This window comes from Scyliorhinus torazame, chromosome 23, assembly GCF_047496885.1.
Source record: "Scyliorhinus torazame isolate Kashiwa2021f chromosome 23, sScyTor2.1, whole genome shotgun sequence".
NCBI classification, from domain to species: domain Eukaryota; kingdom Metazoa; phylum Chordata; class Chondrichthyes; order Carcharhiniformes; family Scyliorhinidae; genus Scyliorhinus; species Scyliorhinus torazame.
The window spans coordinates 86,460,806-86,484,679 of record NC_092729.1 but is presented as its reverse complement, the minus strand read 5'-3'; the positions used below and the strand labels follow the sequence as shown (position 1 = coordinate 86,484,679).

The 23,874-nt window shown below is 52.0% G+C and overlaps 1 protein-coding gene across 1 annotated transcript in view; it reads right to left on the bottom strand.

The window, feature by feature from the left end:
• LOC140399682 (glutamate receptor ionotropic, NMDA 2D-like) overlaps positions 1 to 23,874 on the bottom strand; it is a gene marked incomplete at its 5' end in the record, with an annotated part of 270,641 nt that overhangs the window by 60,641 nt on the left and 186,126 nt on the right. The window contains 2 exons of the mRNA XM_072489226.1: positions 167 to 335; positions 18,992 to 19,203. Of these exons, the coding sequence (XP_072345327.1) occupies positions 167 to 335; positions 18,992 to 19,203 (381 nt within the window). The remainder of the gene's footprint in view (positions 1 to 166; positions 336 to 18,991; positions 19,204 to 23,874) is intronic.

The window sequence follows — 23,874 nt, the reverse complement described above, 5'->3', positions numbered from 1 at the left end:
AAATCCCCCCCTATCTCTCGGTCGACACCGTGACCCTTGTCCACATCCAGTGCCTTGAGGAACTGGGTGGGAAGGGGAGGGGCTTAGTGGGCGCGGGGGGTGGGACGGGGGGGTCGGGGGGGGGGCATGGGGGCCACAGATGTCAAAGGTCAAGCCGCCATCTTACCTCACCAATCAGGCCGTTCCAAATGCCGTGAATCTTCGTGCCGTGCTTGCCGTTGGTGACGAGGTAGAGGTCGTAGGAGAAGGAGTTTGCCCTGGCCAGGCGTTTCAGGATGTCAATGCAGAATCCTTTGCAGCATTTCTTGCTGAACATTTTGCCGTCTGGGATCGTACTGTGCAGGTAAGGCGGGCGAGGGGGGTGGGGGATGTTTCCGGGGAGCCGGATGGTGGAGGAGAAGAGGGGGGGGGACACGGGGTAGGGGCGGGAAGGAGGGAACACAAATGGAGGAACGTCATGAGGACGAGAGCGAATCTCACTACTCACCGGCCTATCTGCCCCAAACCTTCCCGTGCTGGCTCTGTGATGTCCCATCGCAAATCCTTCCCCCATTGGGAACGTCTCGATTCAATCTCCCCCTTAACCTTCTCCTCATTGACTCCCATCGCAAACCATTCCCCCACTTGGAACGCGTCGATTCAATCTCCCCCTTAACCTTCTCCTCATTGACTCCCATCTCCCATCGCAAACCATTCCCCCATTGGGAACGTCTCGATTCAATCTCCCCATTAACCTTCTCCTCATTGACTCCCATCTCCCATCGCAAACCCTTCCCCCATTTGGAACGCCTCGATTCAATCTCCCCCTTAACCTTCTCCTCATTGACTCCCATCTCCCATCGCAAACCCTTCCCCCATTGGGAACGTCTCGATTCAATCTCCCCCTTAACTTTCTCCTCATTGACTCCCGTCTCCCATCGCAAACGCTTCCCCCATTGGGAACGTCTCGATTCAATCTCCCCCTTAACCTTCTCCTCATTGACTCCCATCTCCCATCGCAAACCCTTCCCCCATTTGGAACGTCTCGATTCAATCTCCCCTTAACCTTCTCCTCATTGACTCCCATCGCAAACCCTTCCCCCATTTGGAACGCCTCGATTCAATCTCCCCCTTAACCTTCTCCTCATTGACTCCCATCTCCCATCGCAAACCCTTCCCCCATTGGGAACGTCTCGATTCAATCTCCCCCTTAACCTTCTCCTCATTGACTCACATCTCCCATCGCAAACCCTTCCCCCATTGGGAACGTCTAGGTTCAATCTCCCCCTTAACCATCTCCTCATTGACTCCCATCACCCATCGCAAACCCTTCCTCCATTTGGAACGCCTCGATTCAATCTCCCCCTTAACCTTCTCCTCATTGACTCCCATCTCCCATCGCAAACCCTTCCCCCATTGGGAACGTCTCGATTCAATCTCCCCCTTAACCTTCTCCTCATTGACTCCCATCTCCCATCGCAAACCGTTCCCCCATTGGGAACGTCTCGATTCAATCTCCCCCTTAACCATCTCCTCATTGACTCCCATCTCCCATCGCAAACCCTTCCCCCATTTGGAACGTCTCGATTCAATCTCCCCCTTAACCTTCTCCTCATTGACTCCCATCTTCCATCGCAAACCCTTCCCCCATTGGGAACGTCTCGATTCAATCTCCCCCTTAACCTTCTCCTCATTGACTCACATCTCCCATCGCAAACCCTTCCCCCATTGGGAACGTCTAGATTCAATCTCCCCCTTAACCATCTCCTCATTGACTCCCATCACCCATCGCAAACCCTGTCTCCATTTGGAACGCCTCGATTCAATCTCCCCCTTAACCTTCTCCTCATTGACTCCCATCTCCCATCGCAAACCCTTCCCCCATTGGGAACGTCTCGATTCAATCTCCCCCTTAACCTTCTCCTCATTGACTCACATCTCCCATCGCAAACCCTTCCCCCATTGGGAACGTCTAGATTCAATCTCCCCCTTAACATTCTCCTCATTGACTCACATCTCCCATCGCAAACCCTTCCCCCATTGGGAACGTCTCGATTCAATCTCCCCCTTAACCTTCTCCTCATTGACTCCCGTCTCCCATCGCAAACCCTTCCCCCATTTGGAACGTCTCGATTCAATCTCCCCCGAAACCTTCTCCTCATTGACTCCCATCGCAAACCCTTCCCCCATTTGGAACGTCTCGATTCAATCTCCCCCTTAACCTTCTCCTCATTGACTCCCATCACCCATCGCAAACCCTTCCCCCATTTGGAACGTCTCGATTCAATCTCCCCCTTAACCTTCTCCTCATTGACTCCCATCACCCATCGCAAACCCTTCCCCCATTTGGAACGTCACGATTCAATCTCCCCCTTAACCTTCCCTTCATTGACTCCCATCTCCCATCGCAAACCCTTCCCCCATTGGGAACGTCTCGATTCAATCTCCCCCTTAACCTTCTCCTCATTGACTCCCATCGCAAACCCTTCCCGCATTTGGAACGTCTCAATTCAATCTCCCCCTTAACATTCTCCTCCTTGACTCCCAGCTCCCATCACAAACCCTTCCTCCATTTGGAACGTCTCGATTCAATCTCCCCCTTAACCTTCTCCTCATTGACTCCCATCTCCCATCGCAAACGCTTCCCCCATTGGGAAAGCCTCGATTCAATATCCCCCTTAACCTTCTCCTCATTGACTCCCATCTCCCATCGCAAACCATTCCCCCATTGGGAACGTCTCGATTCAATCTCCCTCTTAACCATCTCCTCATTGACTCCCATCTCCCATCGCAAACCCTTCCCCCATTTGGAACTTCTCGATTCAATCTCCCCTTAACCTTCTCCTCATTGACTCCCATCTCCCATCGCAAACCCTTCCCCCATTGGGAACGTCTCGATTCAATCTCCCCCTTAACCTTCTCCTCATTGACTCCCATCTCCCATCGCAAACCCCTCCCCCATTGGGAACGTCTAGATTCAATCTCCCCCTTAACCATCTCCTCATTGACTCCCATCACCCATCGCAAACCCTTCCCCCATTGGGAACGTCTCGATTCAATCTCCCCCTTAACCTTCTCCTCATTGACTCCCATCTCCAATCGCAAACCCCTCCCCCATTGGGAACGTCTAGATTCAATCTCCCCCTTAACCATCTCCTCATTGACTCCCATCACCCATCGCAAACCCTTCCTCCATTTGGAACGCCTCGATTCAATCTCCCCCTTAACCTTCTCCTCATTGACTCCCATCTCCCATCGCAAACCCTTCCCCCATTGGGAACGTCTCGATTCAATCTCCCCTTTAACCTTCTCCTCATTGACTCCCATCTCCCATCGTAAACCCTTCCCCCATTCGGAACGTCACGATTCAATCTCCCCGTTAACCTTCTCCTCATTGACTCCCATCTCCCATTGCAAACCCTTCCCCCATTTGGAATGTCTCGATTCAATCTCCCCCTTATCATCTCCTCATTGACTCCCATCGCAAACCCTTCCCCCATTGGGAACGTCTCGATTCAATCTCCCCCTGAACCTTCTCCTCATTGACTCCCGTCTCCCATCGCAAACCCTTCCCCCATTGGGAACGTCTCGATTCAATCTCCCCCTTAACCGTCTCCTCATTGACTCCCATCTCCCATCGCAAACCCTTCCCCCATTTGGAACGTCTCGATTCAATCTCCCCCTTAACCTTCTCCTCATCGACTCCCATCGCAAACCCTTCCCCCATTGGGAACGTCTCGATTCAGTCTCCCCCTTAACCTTCTCGTCATTGACTCCCGTCTCCCATCGCAAACCCTTCCCCCATTTGGAACGTCTCGATTCAATCTCCCCCTTAACCTTCTCCACATTGACTCCCATCTCCCATCGCAAACCCTTCCCCCATTCGGAACGTCTCGATTCAATCTCCCCCTTAACCTTCTCCTCATTGACTCCCATCTCCCATCGCAAACCCTTCCCCCATTTGGAACGCCTCGATTCAATCTCTCCCTTAACCTTCTGCTCATTGACTCCCATCTCCCACCGCAAACCCTGCCCCCATTTGGAAAGTCTCGATTCAATCTCCCCCTTAACCTTCTCCTCATTGACTCCCGTGTCCCATCGCAAACCCTTCCCCCATTTGGAACGTCTCGATTCAATCTCCCCCTTAACCTTCTCCTCATTGACTCCCGTCTCCCATCGCAAACCCTTCCACCATTTGGAACGTCTCGATTCAATCTCCCCCTTAACCTTCTCCTCATTGACTCCCATCTCCCATCGCAAACCCTTCCCCCATTCGGAACGTCTCGATTCAATCTCCCCCTTAACCTTCTCCTCATGCACTCCCATCGCAAACCCTTCCCCCATTTGGAACGTTTCGATTCAATCTCCCCCTTAACCTCCTCCTCATTGACTCCCATCTCCCATCGCAAACCATTCCCCCATTCGGAACGTCTCGATTCAATCTCCCCCTTAACCTTCTCCTCATTGACTCCCATCGCAAACCCTTCCCCCATCTGGAACGTCTCGATTCAATCTCCCCCTTAACCATCTCCTCATTGACTCCCATCGCAAACCCTTCCCCCATTTGGAACGTCTCGATTCAATCTCCCCCTTAACCTTCTCCTCATTGACTCCCATCTCCCATCGCAAACCCTTCCCCCATTTGGAACGTCTCGATTCAATCTCCCCCTTAACCTTCTCCTCATTGACTCCCATCGCAAACCCTACCCCCATTGGGAACATCTCGATTCAATCTCTCCCTTAACCTTCTCCTCATTGACTCCCATCGCAAACCCTTCCCCCATTTCGAACGTCTCGATTCAATCTCCCCCTTAACCTTCACCTCATTGACTCCCATCTCCCATCGCAAACCCTTCCCCCATTCGGAACGTCTCGATTCAATCCCCCCTTAACCTTCTCCTCATTGACTCCCATCTCCCATCGCAAACCCTTCCCCCATTTGGAACGTCTCGATTCAATCTCCCCCTTAACCTTCTCCTCATTGACTCCCGTCTCCCATCACAAACCCTTCCCCCATTTGGAACGTCTCGATTCAATTTCCCCCTTAACCTCCTCCCCATTGACTCCCATCGCAAATCCTTCCCCCATTTCGAACAACTCGATTCAATCTCCCCCTAAACCTTCTCCTCATTGACTCCCATCTCCCATCGCAAACCCTTTCCCCATTGGGAACGTCTCGATTCAATCTCCCCCTTAACCTTCTCCTCATTGACTCCCATCGCAAACCCTTCCCCCATTTGGAACGTCTCGATTCAATCTCCCCCTTAACCATCTCCTCATTGACTCCCATCGCAAACCCTTCCCCCATTTGGAACGTCTCGATTCAATCTCCCCCTTAACCTTCTCCTCATTGACTCCCATCTCCCATCGCAAACCCTTCCCCCATTTGGAACGTCTCGATTCAATCTCCCCCTTAACCTTCTCCTCATTGACTCCCATCGCAAACCCTACCCCCATTGGGAACATCTCGATTCAATCTCTCCCTTAACCTTCTCCTCATTGACTCCCATCGCAAACCCTTCCCCCATTTCGAACGTCTCGATTCAATCTCCCCCTTAACCTTCACCTCATTGACTCCCATCTCCCATCGCAAACCCTTCCCCCATTCGGAACGTCTCGATTCAATCCCCCCTTAACCTTCTCCTCATTGACTCCCATCTCCCATCGCAAACCCTTCCCCCATTTGGAACGTCTCGATTCAATCTCCCCCTTAACCTTCTCCTCATTGACTCCCGTCTCCCATCACAAACCCTTACCCCATTTGGAACGTCTCGATTCAATTTCCCCCTTAACCTCCTCCCCATTGACTCCCATCGCAAATCCTTCCCCCATTTCGAACAACTCGATTCAATCTCCCCCTAAACCTTCTCCTCATTGACTCCCATCTCCCATCGCAAACCCTTTCCCCATTGGGAACGTCTCGATTCAATCTCCCCCTTAACCTTCTCCTCATTGACTCCCATCGCAAACCCTTCCCCCATTTGGAACGTCTCGATTCAATCTCCCCCTTAACCATCTCCTCATTGACTCCCATCGCAAACCCTTCCCCCATTTGGAACGTCTCGATTCAATCTCCCCCTTAACCTTCTCCTCATTGACTCCCATCTCCCATCGCAAACCCTTCCCCCATTTGGAACGTCTCGATTCAATCTCCCCCTTAACCTTCTCCTCATTGACTCCCATCGCAAACCCTACCCCCATTGGGAACATCTCGATTCAATCTCCCCCTTAACCTTCTCCTCATTGACTCACATCTCCCATCGCAAACCCTTCCCCCATTGGGAACGTCTAGGTTCAATCTCCCCCTTAACCATCTCCTCATTGACTCCCATCACCCATCGCAAACCCTTCCTCCATTTGGAACGCCTCGATTCAATCTCCCCCTTAACCTTCTCCTCATTGACTCCCATCTCCCATCGCAACCCTTCCCCCATTGGGAACGTCTCGATTCAATCTCCCCCTTAACCTTCTCCTCATTGACTCCCATCTCCCATCGCAAACCGTTCCCCCATTGGGAACGTCTCGATTCAATCTCCCCCTTAACCATCTCCTCATTGACTCCCATCTCCCATCGCAAACCCTTCCCCCATTTGGAACGTCTCGATTCAATCTCCCCCTTAACCTTCTCCTCATTGACTCCCATCTTCCATCGCAAACCCTTCCCCCATTGGGAACGTCTCGATTCAATCTCCCCCTTAACCTTCTCCTCATTGACTCACATCTCCCATCGCAAACCCTTCCCCCATTGGGAACGTCTAGATTCAATCTCCCCCTTAACCATCTCCTCATTGACTCCCATCACCCATCGCAAACCCTGTCTCCATTTGGAACGCCTCGATTCAATCTCCCCCTTAACCTTCTCCTCATTGACTCCCATCTCCCATCGCAAACCCTTCCCCCATTGGGAACGTCTCGATTCAATCTCCCCCTTAACCTTCTCCTCATTGACTCACATCTCCCATCGCAAACCCTTCCCCCATTGGGAACGTCTAGATTCAATCTCCCCCTTAACATTCTCCTCATTGACTCACATCTCCCATCGCAAACCCTTCCCCCATTGGGAACGTCTCGATTCAATCTCCCCCTTAACCTTCTCCTCATTGACTCCCGTCTCCCATCGCAAACCCTTCCCCCATTTGGAACGTCTCGATTCAATCTCCCCCGAAACCTTCTCCTCATTGACTCCCATCGCAAACCCTTCCCCCATTTGGAACGTCTCGATTCAATCTCCCCCTTAACCTTCTCCTCATTGACTCCCATCACCCATCGCAAACCCTTCCCCCATTTGGAACGTCTCGATTCAATCTCCCCCTTAACCTTCTCCTCATTGACTCCCATCACCCATCGCAAACCCTTCCCCCATTTGGAACGTCACGATTCAATCTCCCCCTTAACCTTCCCTTCATTGACTCCCATCTCCCATCGCAAACCCTTCCCCCATTGGGAACGTCTCGATTCAATCTCCCCCTTAACCTTCTCCTCATTGACTCCCATCGCAAACCCTTCCCGCATTTGGAACGTCTCAATTCAATCTCCCCCTTAACATTCTCCTCCTTGACTCCCAGCTCCCATCACAAACCCTTCCTCCATTTGGAACGTCTCGATTCAATCTCCCCCTTAACCTTCTCCTCATTGACTCCCATCTCCCATCGCAAACGCTTCCCCCATTGGGAAAGCCTCGATTCAATATCCCCCTTAACCTTCTCCTCATTGACTCCCATCTCCCATCGCAAACCCTTCCCCCATTGGGAACGTCTCGATTCAATCTCCCTCTTAACCATCTCCTCATTGACTCCCATCTCCCATCGCAAACCCTTCCCCCATTTGGAACTTCTCGATTCAATCTCCCCTTAACCTTCTCCTCATTGACTCCCATCTCCCATCGCAAACCCTTCCCCCATTGGGAACGTCTCGATTCAATCTCCCCCTTAACCTTCTCCTCATTGACTCCCATCTCCCATCGCAAACCCCTCCCCCATTGGGAACGTCTAGATTCAATCTCCCCCTTAACCATCTCCTCATTGACTCCCATCACCCATCGCAAACCCTTCCCCCATTGGGAACGTCTCGATTCAATCTCCCCCTTAACCTTCTCCTCATTGACTCCCATCTCCAATCGCAAACCCCTCCCCCATTGGGAACGTCTAGATTCAATCTCCCCCTTAACCATCTCCTCATTGACTCCCATCACCCATCGCAAACCCTTCCTCCATTTGGAACGCCTCGATTCAATCTCCCCCTTAACCTTCTCCTCATTGACTCCCATCTCCCATCGCAAACCCTTCCCCCATTGGGAACGTCTCGATTCAATCTCCCCTTTAACCTTCTCCTCATTGACTCCCATCTCCCATCGTAAACCCTTCCCCCATTCGGAACGTCACGATTCAATCTCCCCGTTAACCTTCTCCTCATTGACTCCCATCTCCCATTGCAAACCCTTCCCCCATTTGGAATGTCTCGATTCAATCTCCCCCTTATCATCTCCTCATTGACTCCCATCGCAAACCCTTCCCCCATTGGGAACGTCTCGATTCAATCTCCCCCTGAACCTTCTCCTCATTGACTCCCGTCTCCCATCGCAAACCCTTCCCCCATTGGGAACGTCTCGATTCAATCTCCCCCTTAACCGTCTCCTCATTGACTCCCATCTCCCATCGCAAACCCTTCCCCCATTTGGAACGTCTCGATTCAATCTCCCCCTTAACCTTCTCCTCATCGACTCCCATCGCAAACCCTTCCCCCATTGGGAACGTCTCGATTCAGTCTCCCCCTTAACCTTCTCGTCATTGACTCCCGTCTCCCATCGCAAACCCTTCCCCCATTTGGAACGTCTCGATTCAATCTCCCCCTTAACCTTCTCCACATTGACTCCCATCTCCCATCGCAAACCCTTCCCCCATTCGGAACGTCTCGATTCAATCTCCCCCTTAACCTTCTCCTCATTGACTCCCATCTCCCATCGCAAACCCTTCCCCCATTTGGAACGCCTCGATTCAATCTCTCCCTTAACCTTCTGCTCATTGACTCCCATCTCCCATCGCAAACCCTGCCCCCATTTGGAAAGTCTCGATTCAATCTCCCCCTTAACCTTCTCCTCATTGACTCCCGTGTCCCATCGCAAACCCTTCCCCCATTTGGAACGTCTCGATTCAATCTCCCCCTTAACCTTCTCCTCATTGACTCCCGTCTCCCATCGCAAACCCTTCCACCATTTGGAACGTCTCGATTCAATCTCCCCCTTAACCTTCTCCTCATTGACTCCCATCTCCCATCGCAAACCCTTCCCCCATTCGGAACGTCTCGATTCAATCTCCCCCTTAACCTTCTCCTCATGCACTCCCATCGCAAACCCTTCCCCCATTTGGAACGTTTCGATTCAATCTCCCCCTTAACCTCCTCCTCATTGACTCCCATCTCCCATCGCAAACCATTCCCCCATTCGGAACGTCTCGATTCAATCTCCCCCTTAACCTTCTCCTCATTGACTCCCATCGCAAACCCTTCCCCCATCTGGAACGTCTCGATTCAATCTCCCCCTTAACCATCTCCTCATTGACTCCCATCGCAAACCCTTCCCCCATTTGGAACGTCTCGATTCAATCTCCCCCTTAACCTTCTCCTCATTGACTCCCATCTCCCATCGCAAACCCTTCCCCCATTTGGAACGTCTCGATTCAATCTCCCCCTTAACCTTCTCCTCATTGACTCCCATCGCAAACCCTACCCCCATTGGGAACATCTCGATTCAATCTCTCCCTTAACCTTCTCCTCATTGACTCCCATCGCAAACCCTTCCCCCATTTCGAACGTCTCGATTCAATCTCCCCCTTAACCTTCACCTCATTGACTCCCATCTCCCATCGCAAACCCTTCCCCCATTCGGAACGTCTCGATTCAATCCCCCCTTAACCTTCTCCTCATTGACTCCCATCTCCCATCGCAAACCCTTCCCCCATTTGGAACGTCTCGATTCAATCTCCCCCTTAACCTTCTCCTCATTGACTCCCGTCTCCCATCACAAACCCTTCCCCCATTTGGAACGTCTCGATTCAATTTCCCCCTTAACCTCCTCCCCATTGACTCCCATCGCAAATCCTTCCCCCATTTCGAACAACTCGATTCAATCTCCCCCTAAACCTTCTCCTCATTGACTCCCATCTCCCATCGCAAACCCTTTCCCCATTGGGAACGTCTCGATTCAATCTCCCCCTTAACCTTCTCCTCATTGACTCCCATCGCAAACCCTTCCCCCATTTGGAACGTCTCGATTCAATCTCCCCCTTAACCATCTCCTCATTGACTCCCATCGCAAACCCTTCCCCCATTTGGAACGTCTCGATTCAATCTCCCCCTTAACCTTCTCCTCATTGACTCCCATCTCCCATCGCAAACCCTTCCCCCATTTGGAACGTCTCGATTCAATCTCCCCCTTAACCTTCTCCTCATTGACTCCCATCGCAAACCCTACCCCCATTGGGAACATCTCGATTCAATCTCTCCCTTAACCTTCTCCTCATTGACTCCCATCGCAAACCCTTCCCCCATTTCGAACGTCTCGATTCAATCTCCCCCTTAACCTTCACCTCATTGACTCCCATCTCCCATCGCAAACCCTTCCCCCATTCGGAACGTCTCGATTCAATCCCCCCTTAACCTTCTCCTCATTGACTCCCATCTCCCATCGCAAACCCTTCCCCCATTTGGAACGTCTCGATTCAATCTCCCCCTTAACCTTCTCCTCATTGACTCCCGTCTCCCATCACAAACCCTTACCCCATTTGGAACGTCTCGATTCAATTTCCCCCTTAACCTCCTCCCCATTGACTCCCATCGCAAATCCTTCCCCCATTTCGAACAACTCGATTCAATCTCCCCCTAAACCTTCTCCTCATTGACTCCCATCTCCCATCGCAAACCCTTTCCCCATTGGGAACGTCTCGATTCAATCTCCCCCTTAACCTTCTCCTCATTGACTCCCATCGCAAACCCTTCCCCCATTTGGAACGTCTCGATTCAATCTCCCCCTTAACCATCTCCTCATTGACTCCCATCGCAAACCCTTCCCCCATTTGGAACGTCTCGATTCAATCTCCCCCTTAACCTTCTCCTCATTGACTCCCATCTCCCATCGCAAACCCTTCCCCCATTTGGAACGTCTCGATTCAATCTCCCCCTTAACCTTCTCCTCATTGACTCCCATCGCAAACCCTACCCCCATTGGGAACATCTCGATTCAATCTCCCCCTTAACCTTCTCCTCATTGACTGCCATCTCCCATCGCAAACCCTTCCCCCATTTGGAACGTCTCGATTCAATCTCCCCCTTAACCTTCTCCTCATTGACTCCCATCTCCCATCGCAAACCCTTCCCCCATTGGGAACGTCTCGATTCAATCTCCCCCTTAACCTTCTCCTCATTGACTCCCGTCACCCATCGCAAATCCTTCCCCCATTTGGATCGTCTCGATTCAATCTCCCCCTTAACCTTCTCCTCATTGACTCCCATCTCCCATCGCAAACCCTTCCCCCATTCGGAACGTCTCGATTCAATCTCCCCCTTAACCTTCTCCTCATTGACTCCCATCTCCCATCGCAAACCCTTCCCCCATTTGGAAGGCCTCGATTAAATCTCTCCCTTAACCTTCTGCTCATTGACTCCCATCTCCCATGGCAAACCCTGCCCCCATTTGGAATGTCTCGATTCAATCTCCCCCTTAACCTTCTCGTCATTGACTCCCGTCTCCCATCGCAAACCCTTCCCCCATTCGGAACGTCTCGATTCAATCTCCCCCTTAACCTTCTCCTCATTGACTCCCGTCTCCCATCGCAAACCCTTCCACCATTCGGAACGTCTCGATTCAATCTCCCCCTTAACCTTCTCCTCATTGACTCCCATCTCCCATCGCAAACCCTTCCCCCATTCGGAACGTCTCGATTCAATCTCCCCCTTAACCTTCTCCTCATTGACTCCCATCGCAAACCCTTCCCCCATTTGGAACGTTTCGATTCAATCTCCCCCTTAACCTTCTCATCATTGACTCCCATCGCAAACCCTTCCCCCATTTGGAACGTTTCGATTCAATCTCCCCCTTAACCTTCTCCTCATTGACTCCCATCGCAAACCCTTCCCCCATTTGGAACGTTTCGATTCAATCTCCCCCTTAACCTTCTCCTCATTGACTCCCATCTCCCATCGCAAACCATTCCCCCATTCAAAAACGTCTCGATTCAATCTCCCCCTTAACCTTCTCCTCATTGACTCCCATCACAAACCCTTCCCCCATTTGGAACGTCTCGATTCAATCTCCCCCTTAACCATCTCCTCATTGACTCCCATCGCAAACCCTTCCCCCATTTGGAACGTCTCGATTCAATCTCCCCCTTAACCTTCTCCTCATTGACTCCCATCTCCCATCGCAAACCCTTCCCCCATTTGGAACGTCTCGATTCAATCTCCCCCTTAACCTTCTCCTCATTGACTCCCATCGCAAACCCTACCCCCATTGGGAACATCTCGATTCAATCTCCCCCTTAACCTTCTCCTCATTGACTCCTATCTCCCATCGCAAACCCTTCCCCCATTTGGAACGTCTCGATTCAATCTCCCCCTTCACCTTCTCCTCATTGACTCCCATCTCCCATCGCAAACCCTTCCCCCATTGGGAACGTCTCGATTCAATCTCCCCCTTAACCTTCTCCTCATTGACTCCCGTCACCCATCGCAAACCCTTCCCCCATTTCGAACGTCTCGATTCAATCTCCCCCTTAACCTTCACCTCATTGACTCCCATCTCCCATCGCAAACCCTTCCCCCATTCGGAACGTCTCGATTCAATCCCCCCTTAACCTTCTCCTCATTGACTCCCATCTCCCATCGCAAACCCTTCCCCCATTTGGAACACCTCGATTCAATCTGCCCCTTAACCTTCTCCTCATTGACTCCCACCTCCCATCGCAAACCCTTCCCCCATTGGGAACGTCTCGATTCAATCTCCCCGTAACCTTCTCCTCATTGACTCCCATCTCCCATCGCAAACCCTTCCCCCATTGGGAACGTCTCGATTCAATCTCCCCCTTAACCTTCACCTCATTGACTCCCATCGCAAACCCTTCCCGCATTTGGAACGTCTCGATTCAATCTCCCCCTTAACATTCTCCTCCTTGACTCCCAGCTCCCATCACAAACCCTTCCCCCATTTGGAACGTCTCGATTCAATCTCCCCCTTAACCTTCTCCTCATTGACTCCCATCTCCCATCGCAAACGCTTCCCCCATTGGGAAAGCCTCGATTCAATATCCCCCTTAACCTTCTCCTCATTGACTCCCATCTCCCATCGCAAACCCTTCCCCCATTGGGAACGTCTCGATTCAATCTCCCTCTTAACCATCTCCTCATTGACTCCCATCTCCCATCGCAAACCCTTCCCCCATTTGGAACTTCTCGATTCAATCTCCCCTTAACCTTCTCCTCATTGACTCCCATCTCCCATCGCAAACCCTTCCCCCATTGGGAACGTCTCGATTCAATCTCCCCCTTAACCTTCTCCTCATTGACTCCCATCTCCCATCGCAAACCCCTCCCCCATTGGGAACGTCTAGATTCAATCTCCCCCTTAACCATCTCCTCATTGACTCCCATCACCCATCGCAAACCCTTCCCCCATTGGGAACGTCTCGATTCAATCTCCCCCTTAACCTTCTCCTCATTGACTCCCATCTCCCATCGCAAACCCCTCCCCCATTGGGAACGTCTAGATTCAATCTCCCCCTTAACCATCTCCTCATTGACTCCCATCACCCATCGCAAACCCTTCCTCCATTTGGAACGCCTCGATTCAATCTCCCCCTTAACCTTCTCCTCATTGACTCCCATCTCCCATCGCAAACCCTTCCCCCATTGGGAACGTCTCGATTCAATCTCCCCTTTAACCTTCTCCTCATTGACTCCCATCTCCCATCGTAAACCCTTCCCCCATTCGGAACGTCACGATTCAATCTCCCCGTTAACCTTCTCCTCATTGACTCCCATCTCCCATTGCAAACCCTTCCCCCATTTGGAATGTCTCGATTCAATCTCCCCCTTATCATCTCCTCATTGACTCCCATCGCAAACCCTTCCCCCATTGGGAACGTCTCGATTCAATCTCCCCCTGAACCTTCTCCTCATTGACTCCCGTCTCCCATCGCAAACCCTTCCCCCATTGGGAACGTCTCGATTCAATCTCCCCCTTAACCGTCTCCTCATTGACTCCCATCTCCCATCGCAAACCCTTCCCCCATTTGGAACGTCTCGATTCAATCTCCCCCTTAACCTTCTCCTCATCGACTCCCATCGCAAACCCTTCCCCCATTGGGAACGTCTCGATTCAGTCTCCCCCTTAACCTTCTCCTCATTGACTCCCGTCTCCCATCGCAAACCCTTCCCCCATTTGGAACGTCTCGATTCAATCTCCCCCTTAACCTTCTCCACATTGACTCCCATCTCCCATCGCAAACCCTTCCCCCATTCGGAACGTCTCGATTCAATCTCCCCCTTAACCTTCTCCTCATTGACTGCCATCTCCCATCGCAAACCCTTCCCCCATTTGGAACGCCTCGATTCAATCTCTCCCTTAACCTTCTGCTCATTGACTCCCATCTCCCATCGCAAACCCTGCCCCCATTTGGAATGTCTCGATTCAATCTCCCCCTTAACCTTCTCCTCATTGACTCCCATCTCCCATCGCAAACCCTTCCCCCATTTGGAACGTCTCGATTCAATCTCCCCCTTAACCTTCTCCTCATTGACTCCCATCTCCCATCGCAAACCCTTCCCCCATTCGGAACGTCTCGATTCAATCTCCCCCTTAACCTTCTCCTCATGCACTCCCATCGCAAACCCTTCCCCCATTTGGAACGTTTCGATTCAATCTCCCCCTTAACCTCCTCCTCATTGACTCCCATCTCCCATCGCAAACCATTCCCCCATTCGGAATGTCTCGATTCAATCTCCCCCTTAACCTTCTCCTCATTGACTCCCATCGCAAACCCTTCCCCCATTTGGAACGTCTCGATTCAATCTCCCCCTTAACCATCTCCTCATTGACTCCCATCGCAAACCCTTCCCCCATTTGGAACGTCTCGATTCAATCTCCCCCTTAACCTTCTCCTCATTGACTCCCATCTCCCATCGCAAACCCTTCCCCCATTTGGAACGTCTCGATTCAATCTCCCCCTTAACCTTCTCCTCATTGACTCCCATCGCAAACCCTACCCCCATTGGGAACATCTCGATTCAATCTCTCCCTTAACCTTCTCCTCATTGACTCCCATCGCAAACCCTTCCCCCATTTCGAACGTCTCGATTCAATCTCCCCCTTAACCTTCACCTCATTGACTCCCATCTCCCATCGCAAACCCTTCCCCCATTCGGAACGTCTCGATTCAATCCACCCTTAACCTTCTCCTCATTGACTCCCATCTCCCATCGCAAACCCTTCCCCCATTTGGAACGTCTCGATTCAATCTCCCCCTTAACCTTCTCCTCATTGACTCCCGTCTCCCATCACAAACCCTTCCCCCATTTGGAACGTCTCGATTCAATTTCCCCCTTAACCTCCTCCCCATTGACTCCCATCGCAAATCCTTCCCCCATTTCGAACAACTCGATTCAATCTCCCCCTAAACCTTCTCCTCATTGACTCCCATCTCCCATCGCAAACCCTTTCCCCATTGGGAACGTCTCGATTCAATCTCCCCCTTAACCTTCTCCTCATTGACTCCCATCGCAAACCCTTCCCCCATTTGGAACGTCTCGATTCAATCTCCCCCTTAACCTTCTCCTCATTGACTCCCATCGCAAACCCTACCCCCATTGGGAACATCTCGATTCAATCTCCCCCTTAACCTTCTCCTCATTGACTGCCATCTCCCATCGCAAACCCTTCCCCCATTTGGAACGTCTCGATTCAATCTCCCCCTTAACCTTCTCCTCATTGACTCCCATCTCCCATCGCAAACCCTTCCCCCATTGGGAACGTCTCGATTCAATCTCCCCCTTAACCTTCTCCTCATTGACTCCCGTCACCCATCGCAAACCCTTCCCCCATTTGGATCGTCTCGATTCAATCTCCCCCTTAACCTTCTCCTCATTGACTCCCATCTCCCATCGCAAACCCTTCCCCCATTCGGAACGTCTCGATTCAATCTCCCCCTTAACCTTCTCCTCATTGACTCCCATCTCCCATCGCAAACCCTTCCCCCATTTGGAAGGCCTCGATTAAATCTCTCCCTTAACCTTCTGCTCATTGACTCCCATCTCCCATGGCAAACCCTGCCCCCATTTGGAATGTCTCGATTCAATCTCCCCCTTAACCTTCTCGTCATTGACTCCCGTCTCCCATCGCAAACCCTTCCCCCATTCGGAACGTCTCGATTCAATCTCCCCCTTAACCTTCTCCTCATTGACTCCCGTCTCCCATCGCAAACCCTTCCACCATTCGGAACGTCTCGATTCAATCTCCCCCTTAACCTTCTCCTCATTGACTCCCATCTCCCATCGCAAACCCTTCCCCCATTCGGAACGTCTCGATTCAATCTCCCCCTTAACCTTCTCCTCATTGACTCCCATCGCAAACCCTTCCCCCATTTGGAACGTTTCGATTCAATCTCCCCCTTAACCTTCTCATCATTGACTCCCATCGCAAACCCTTCCCCCATTTGGAACGTTTCGATTCAATCTCCCCCTTAACCTTCTCCTCATTGACTCCCATCGCAAACCCTTCCCCCATTTGGAACGTTTCGATTCAATCTCCCCCTTAACCTTCTCCTCATTGACTCCCATCTCCCATCGCAAACCATTCCCCCATTCAAAAACGTCTCGATTCAATCTCCCCCTTAACCTTCTCCTCATTGACTCCCATCACAAACCCTTCCCCCATTTGGAACGTCTCGATTCAATCTCCCCCTTAACCATCTCCTCATTGACTCCCATCGCAAACCCTTCCCCCATTTGGAACGTCTCGATTCAATCTCCCCCTTAACCTTCTCCTCATTGACTTCCATCTCCCATCGCAAACCCTTCCCCCATTTGGAACGTCTCGATTCAATCTCCCCCTTAACCTTCTCCTCATTGACTCCCATCGCAAACCCTACCCCCATTGGGAACATCTCGATTCAATCTCCCCCTTAACCTTCTCCTCATTGACTCCTATCTCCCATCGCAAACCCTTCCCCCATTTGGAACGTCTCGATTCAATCTCCCCCTTCACCTTCTCCTCATTGACTCCCATCTCCCATCGCAAACCCTTCCCCCATTGGGAACGTCTGGATTCAATCTCCCCCTTAACCTTCTCCTCATTGACTCCCGTCACCCATCGCAAACCCTTCCCCCATTTCGAACGTCTCGATTCAATCTCCCCCTTAACCTTCTCCTCATTGACTCCTATCTCCCATCGCAAACCCTTCCCCCATTTGGAACGTCTCGATTCAATCTCCCCTTCACCTTCTCCTCATTGACTCCCATCTCCCATCGCAAACCCTTCCCCCATTCGGAACGTCTCGATTCAATCCCCCCTTAACCTTCTCCTCATTGACTCCCATCTCCCATCGCAAACCCTTCCCCCATTTGGAACACCTCGATTCAATCTGCCCCTTAACCTTCTCCTCATTGACTCCCACCTCCCATCGCAAACCCTTCCCCCATTGGGAACGTCTCGATTCAATCTCCCCGTAACCTTCTCCTCATTGACTCCCATCTCCCATCGCAAATCCATCCCCCATTTGGAACGTCTTGATTCAATCTCACCCTTAACCTTCTCCTCATTGACTCCCATCGCAAACCCTTCCCCCATTGGGAACGTCTCGATTCAATCACTCGCTTAACCTTCTCCTCAGTGACTCCCATCTCCCATCGCTAACCCTTCCCCCATTGGGAACGTCTCGATTCAATCTCCCCCTTAACCTTCTCCTCATTGACTCCCGTCTCCCATCGCAAACCCTTTCCCCATTGGGAATGTCTCGATTCAATCTCCCCCTTAACCTTCTCCTCATTGACTCCCGTCTCCCATCGCAAACCCTTTCCCCATTGGGAATGTCTCGATTCAATCTCCCCCTTAACCTTCTCCTCATTTACTCCCATCGCAAACCCTTCCCCCATTCGGAACGTCTCGATTCAATCTCCCCCTTAACCTTCTCCTCATTGACCCCCATCTCCCATCGCAAACCCTTCCCCCATTTGGAACGTCTCGATTCAATCTCCCCCTTCACCTTCTCCTCATTGACTCCCATCGCAAACCCTTCCCCCATTTGGAACGTCTCGATTCAATCTCCCCCTTAACCTTCTCCTCATTTACTCCCATCGCAAACCCTACCCCCATTCGGAACGTCTCGATTCAATCTCCCCCTTAACCTTCTCCTCATTGACCCTCATCTCCCATCGCAAACCCTTCCCCCATTGGGAACACCTCGATTCAATCTCCCCCTTAACCTTCTCCTCATTGACTCCCATCGCAAACCCTTCCCCCATTGGGAACGCCTCGATTCAATCTCACCCTTAACCTTCCCCACTCGAAGGACAACAGCGCTCCCCACACCTTCGTGAATGGAAGAGCCACGATCGTCCCTCGTCGCGTCAATGACCTCTGACTCTCACGTAGACGCCAACTGGAGGTCGCACGGCAGGCACTCGCTGCTAAGACAGAGCGTTCCAAACCCGCCACCTCTACACCCAAAGGTGGGGGGGGGGGGAACGACAGAAGCATGGGGAACACCCGCCCCCTCCACCCCCTTGCGGGTACCCCCGTCACTACGAGCCCCCCCAAAAAACATCGCCACTGGGAAATATATCGGCAACGTCACCGTGGGTTCGCAGTCCGGGAACGCAGTCCCTAACCCGGAAACCTTTCCGTAAGTGGGGAGCCCCACCTGCCCCCAGTAAACCCTCTCCCCCCCGGAGTGCGGGCTGGACTTCGAGCCTGTCCAGGGGGCACGGGGGAGTGGGAGATAGTCGTTGACGAGGATACACGTCTACCTACCTCCCGGTCCGGTTCAATTGCTTGCGGCAGGGGACTGAGTCGCGGATACAAGTTCCGCTCGCCAGGTCAATGTCCTCCACAATCACGAACGGTCGTTCCTCCAACGTCACAACAGTCAAGTGATGGTCATTGTCCACAGGCTGAAGAAACATCCCGTAACGGGACCAGACAGGATACTTGAGCGTGAGTGAACCCTGTTCCCATTTCCCCACCTGCGGAGGAGAGAGGGGGTTAGATACAGAGTAAAGCTCCCTCTACACTGTCCCCATCAAACTCTCCCAGGACAGGTACAGCACGGGGTTAGATACAGAGTAAAGCTCCCTCTACACTGACCCCATCAAACACTCCCAGGACAGGTACAGCACGGGGTTAGATACAGAGTAAAGCTCCCTCTACACTGTCCCCATCAAACACTCCCAGGACAGGTACAGCACGGGGTTAGATACAGAGTAAAGCTCCCTCTACACTGTCCCCATCAAACCCTCCCAGGACAGGTACAGCACGGGGTTAGATACAGAGTAAAGCTCCCTCTACACTGTCCCCATCAAACACTCCCAGGACAGGTACAGCACGGGGTTAGATACAGAGTAAAGCTCCATCTACACTGTCCCCATCAAACACTCCCAGGACATGTACAGCACGGGGTTAGATACAGAGTAAAGCTCCCTCTACACTGTCCCCATCAAACACTCCCAGGGCAGGTACAGCACGGGGTTAGATACAGAGTAAAGCTCCCTCTACACTGTCCCCATCAAACACTCCCAGGACAGGTACAGCACGGGGTTAGATACAGAGTAAAACTCCCTCTACACTGTCCCCATCAAACACTCGCAGGACAGGTACAGCACGGGGTTAGATACAGAGTAAAGCTCCCTCTACACTGTCCCCATCACACACTCCCAGGACAGGTACAGCACGGGGTTAGATACAGAGTAAAGCTCCCTCTACACTGTCCCCATCACACACTCCCAGGACAGGTACAGCACGGGGTTAGATACAGAGTAAAGCTCTCTCTACACTGTCCCCATCAAACACTCCCAGGACAGGTACAGCACGGGGTTAGATACAGAGTAAAGCTCCCTCTACACTGTCCCCATCAAACACTCCCAGGACAGGTACAGCACGGGGTTAGATACAGAGTAAAGCTCCCTCGACACTGTCCCCATCAAACACTCCCAGGACAGGTACAGCACGGGGTTAGAGACAGAGTAAAGCTCCCTCTACACTGTCCCCATCAAACACTCCCAGGACAGGTACAGCACGGGGTTAGATACAGAGTAAAGCTCCCTCTACACTGTCCCCATCAAACACTCCCAGGACAGGTACAGCACGGGGTTAGATACAGAGTAAAGCTCCCTCTACACTGTCCCCATCAAACACTCCCAGGACAGGTACAGCACAGGGTTAGATACAGAGTAAACTCCCTCTGCACTGTCCCAATGAAACACTCCCAGGACAGGTACAGCACGGGGTTAGATACAGAGTAAAGCTCTCTCTACACTGCCCCCATCAAACACTCGGAGGACAGGTACAGCACGGGGTTAGATACAGAGTAAAGCTCCCTCTACACTGTCCCCATCAAACACTCCCAGGACAGGTACAGCACGGGCTTACATACAGAGTAAAGCTCCCTCTACACTGTCCCCATCAAACACTCCCAGGACAGGTACAGCACGGGGTTAGATACAGAGTAAAGCTCCCTCTACACTGTCCCCATCAAACACTCCCAGGACAGGTACAGCACGGGGTTAGATACAGAGTAAAGCTCCCTCTACACTGTCCCCATCAAACACTCCCAGGACAGGTACAGCACGGGGTTAGATACAGAGTAAAGATCCCTCTACACTGTCCCCATCAAACACTCCCAGGACAGGTACAGCACGGGGTTAGATACAGAGTAAAGCTCCCTCTACACTGTCCCCATCAAACACTCCCAGGACAGGTACAGCACGGGGTTAGATACAGAGTAAAGCTCCATCTACACTGTCCCCATCAAACACTCCCAGGACAAGTACAGCACGGGGTTAGAGACAGAGTAAAGCTCCCTCTACACTGTCCCCATCAAACACTCCCAAGACTGGTACTTCAAGGGTTTAGATACAGAGTAAAGCTCCCTCGACACTGTCCCCATCAAACACTCCCAGGACAGGTACAGCACAGGGTTAGATACAGAGTAAAGCTCCCTCTACACTGTCCGCATCAAACACTCCCAGGACAGGTACAGCACGGGGTTAGATACAGAGTAAAGCTCCCTCTACACTGTCCCCATCAAACACTCCCAGGACAGTAACAGCACGGGGTTAGATACAGAGTAAAGCTCCCTCGACACTGTCCCCATCAAACACTCCCAGGACAGGTACAGCACAGGGTTAGATACAGAGTAAAGCTCCCTCTACACTGTCCACATCAAACACTCCCAGGACAGGTACAGCACAGGGTTAGATACAGAGTAAAGCTCCCTCTACACTGTCCCCATCAAACACTCCCAGGACAGGTACAGCACAGGGTTAGATACAGAGTAAACCTCCCTCTACACTGTCCCCATCAAACTCCCAGGACAAGTACAGCACGGGGTTAGATACAGAGTAAAGCTCCCTCTACACTGTCCCCATCAAACACTCCCAGGACAGGTACAGCACGGGGTTAGCTACAGAGTAAAGCTCCCTCGACACTGTCCCAATCAAACACACCCAGGACAGGTACAGCACGGGGTTAGATACAGAGTAAAGCTCCCTCTACACTGTCCCCATCAAACACTCCCAAGACAGGTACAGCACGGGGTTAGATACAGAGTAAAGCTCTCTCGACACTGTCCCCATCAAACACTCCCAGGACAGGTACAGCACGGGGTTAGATACTGAGTAAAGCTCCCTCTACACTGTTCCCATCAAACACTCCCAGGACAGGTACAGCACGGGCTGAGATACAGAGTAAAGCTTCCTCTACACTGTCCCCATCAAACACTCCCAGCACAGGTACAGCACGGGGTTAGACACAGAGTAAAGCTCCCTCTTCACTGTCCCCATCAAACACTCCCAGGACAGGTACAGCACGGTGTTCGATACAGAGTAAACCTCCCTCTACACTGTCCCCATCAAACTCCCAGGACAGGTACAGCACGGGGTTAGATACAGAGTAAAGCTCCCTCTACACTGTCCCCATCAAACACTCCCAGGACAGGTACAGCACGGGCTTACATACAGAGTAAAGCTCCCTCTACACTGTCCCCATCAAACACTCCCAGGACAGGTACAGCACGGGGTTAGATACAGAGTAAAGCTCCCTCTACACTGTCCCCATCAAACACTCCCAGGACAGGTACAGCACGGGGTTAGATACAGAGGAAAGCTCCCTCTACACTGTCCCCATCAAACCCTCCCAGGACAGGTACAGCACGGGGTTAGATACAGAGTAAAGCTCCCTCTACACTGTCCCCATCAAATACTCCCAGGACAGGTACAGCACGGGGTTAGATACAGAGTAAAGCTCCATCTACACTGTCCCCATCAAACACTCCCAGGACATGTACAGCACGGGGTTAGATACAGAGTAAAGCTCCCTCTACACTGTCCCCATCAAACACTCCCAGGGCAGGTACAGCACGGGGTTAGATACAGAGTAAAGCTCCCTCTACACTGTCCCCATCAAACACTCCCAGGACAGGTACAGCACGGGGTTAGATACAGAGTAAAACTCCCTCTACACTGTCCCCATCAAACACTCGCAGGACAGGTACAGCACGGGGTTAGATACAGAGTAAAGCTCCCTCTACACTGTCCCCATCACACACTCCCAGGACAGGTACAGCACGGGGTTAGATACAGAGTAAAGCTCCCTCTACACTGTCCCCATCAAACACTCCCAGGACAGGTACAGCACGGGGTTAGATACAGAGTAAAGCTCCCTCTACACTGTCCCCATCAAACACTCCCAGGACAGGTACAGCACAGGGTTAGATACAGAGTAAACTCCCTCTGCACTGTCCCAATGAAACACTCCCAGGACAGGTACAGCACGGGGTTAGATACAGAGTAAAGCTCTCTCTACACTGCCCCCATCAAACACTCCGAGGACAGGTACAGCACGGGGTTAGATACAGAGTAAAGCTCCCTCGACACTGTCCCCATCAAACACTCCCAGGACAGGTACAGCACGGGGTTAGATACAGAGTAACGTTCCCTCTACACTGTCCCCATCAAACACTCCCAGGACAGGTACAGCACGGGCTTACATACAGAGTAAAGCTCCCTCTACACTGTCCCCATCAAACACTCCCAGGACAGGTACAGCACGGGGTTAGATACAGAGTAAAGCTCCCTCTACACTGTCCCCATCAAACACTCTCAGGACAGGCACAGCACGGGGTTAGATACAGAGTAAAGCTCCCTCTACACTGTCCCCATCAAACACACCGAGGACAGGTACAGCACGGGGTTAGATACACAGTAAAGCTCCGTCTACACTGTCCCCATCAAACACTCCCAGGACAGGTACAGCACAGGGTTAGATACAGAGTAAAGCTCCCTCTACACTGTCCCCATCAAACACTCCCAGGACAGGTACAGCACGGGGTTAGATACAGAGTAAAGCTCCCTCTACACTGTCCCCATCAAACACTCCCAGGACAGGTACAGCACGGGGTTAGATACAGAGTAAAGCTCCCTCTACACTGTCCCCATCAAACACTCCCAGGACAGGTACAGCACGGGGTTAGATACAGAGTAAAGCTCCATCTACACTGTCCCCATCAAACACTCCCAGGACAAGTACAGCACGGGGTTAGAGACAGAGTAAAGCTCCCTCTACACTGTCCCCATCAAACACTCCCAAGACTGGTACTTCAAGGGTTTAGATACAGAGTAAAGCTCCCTCGACACTGTCCC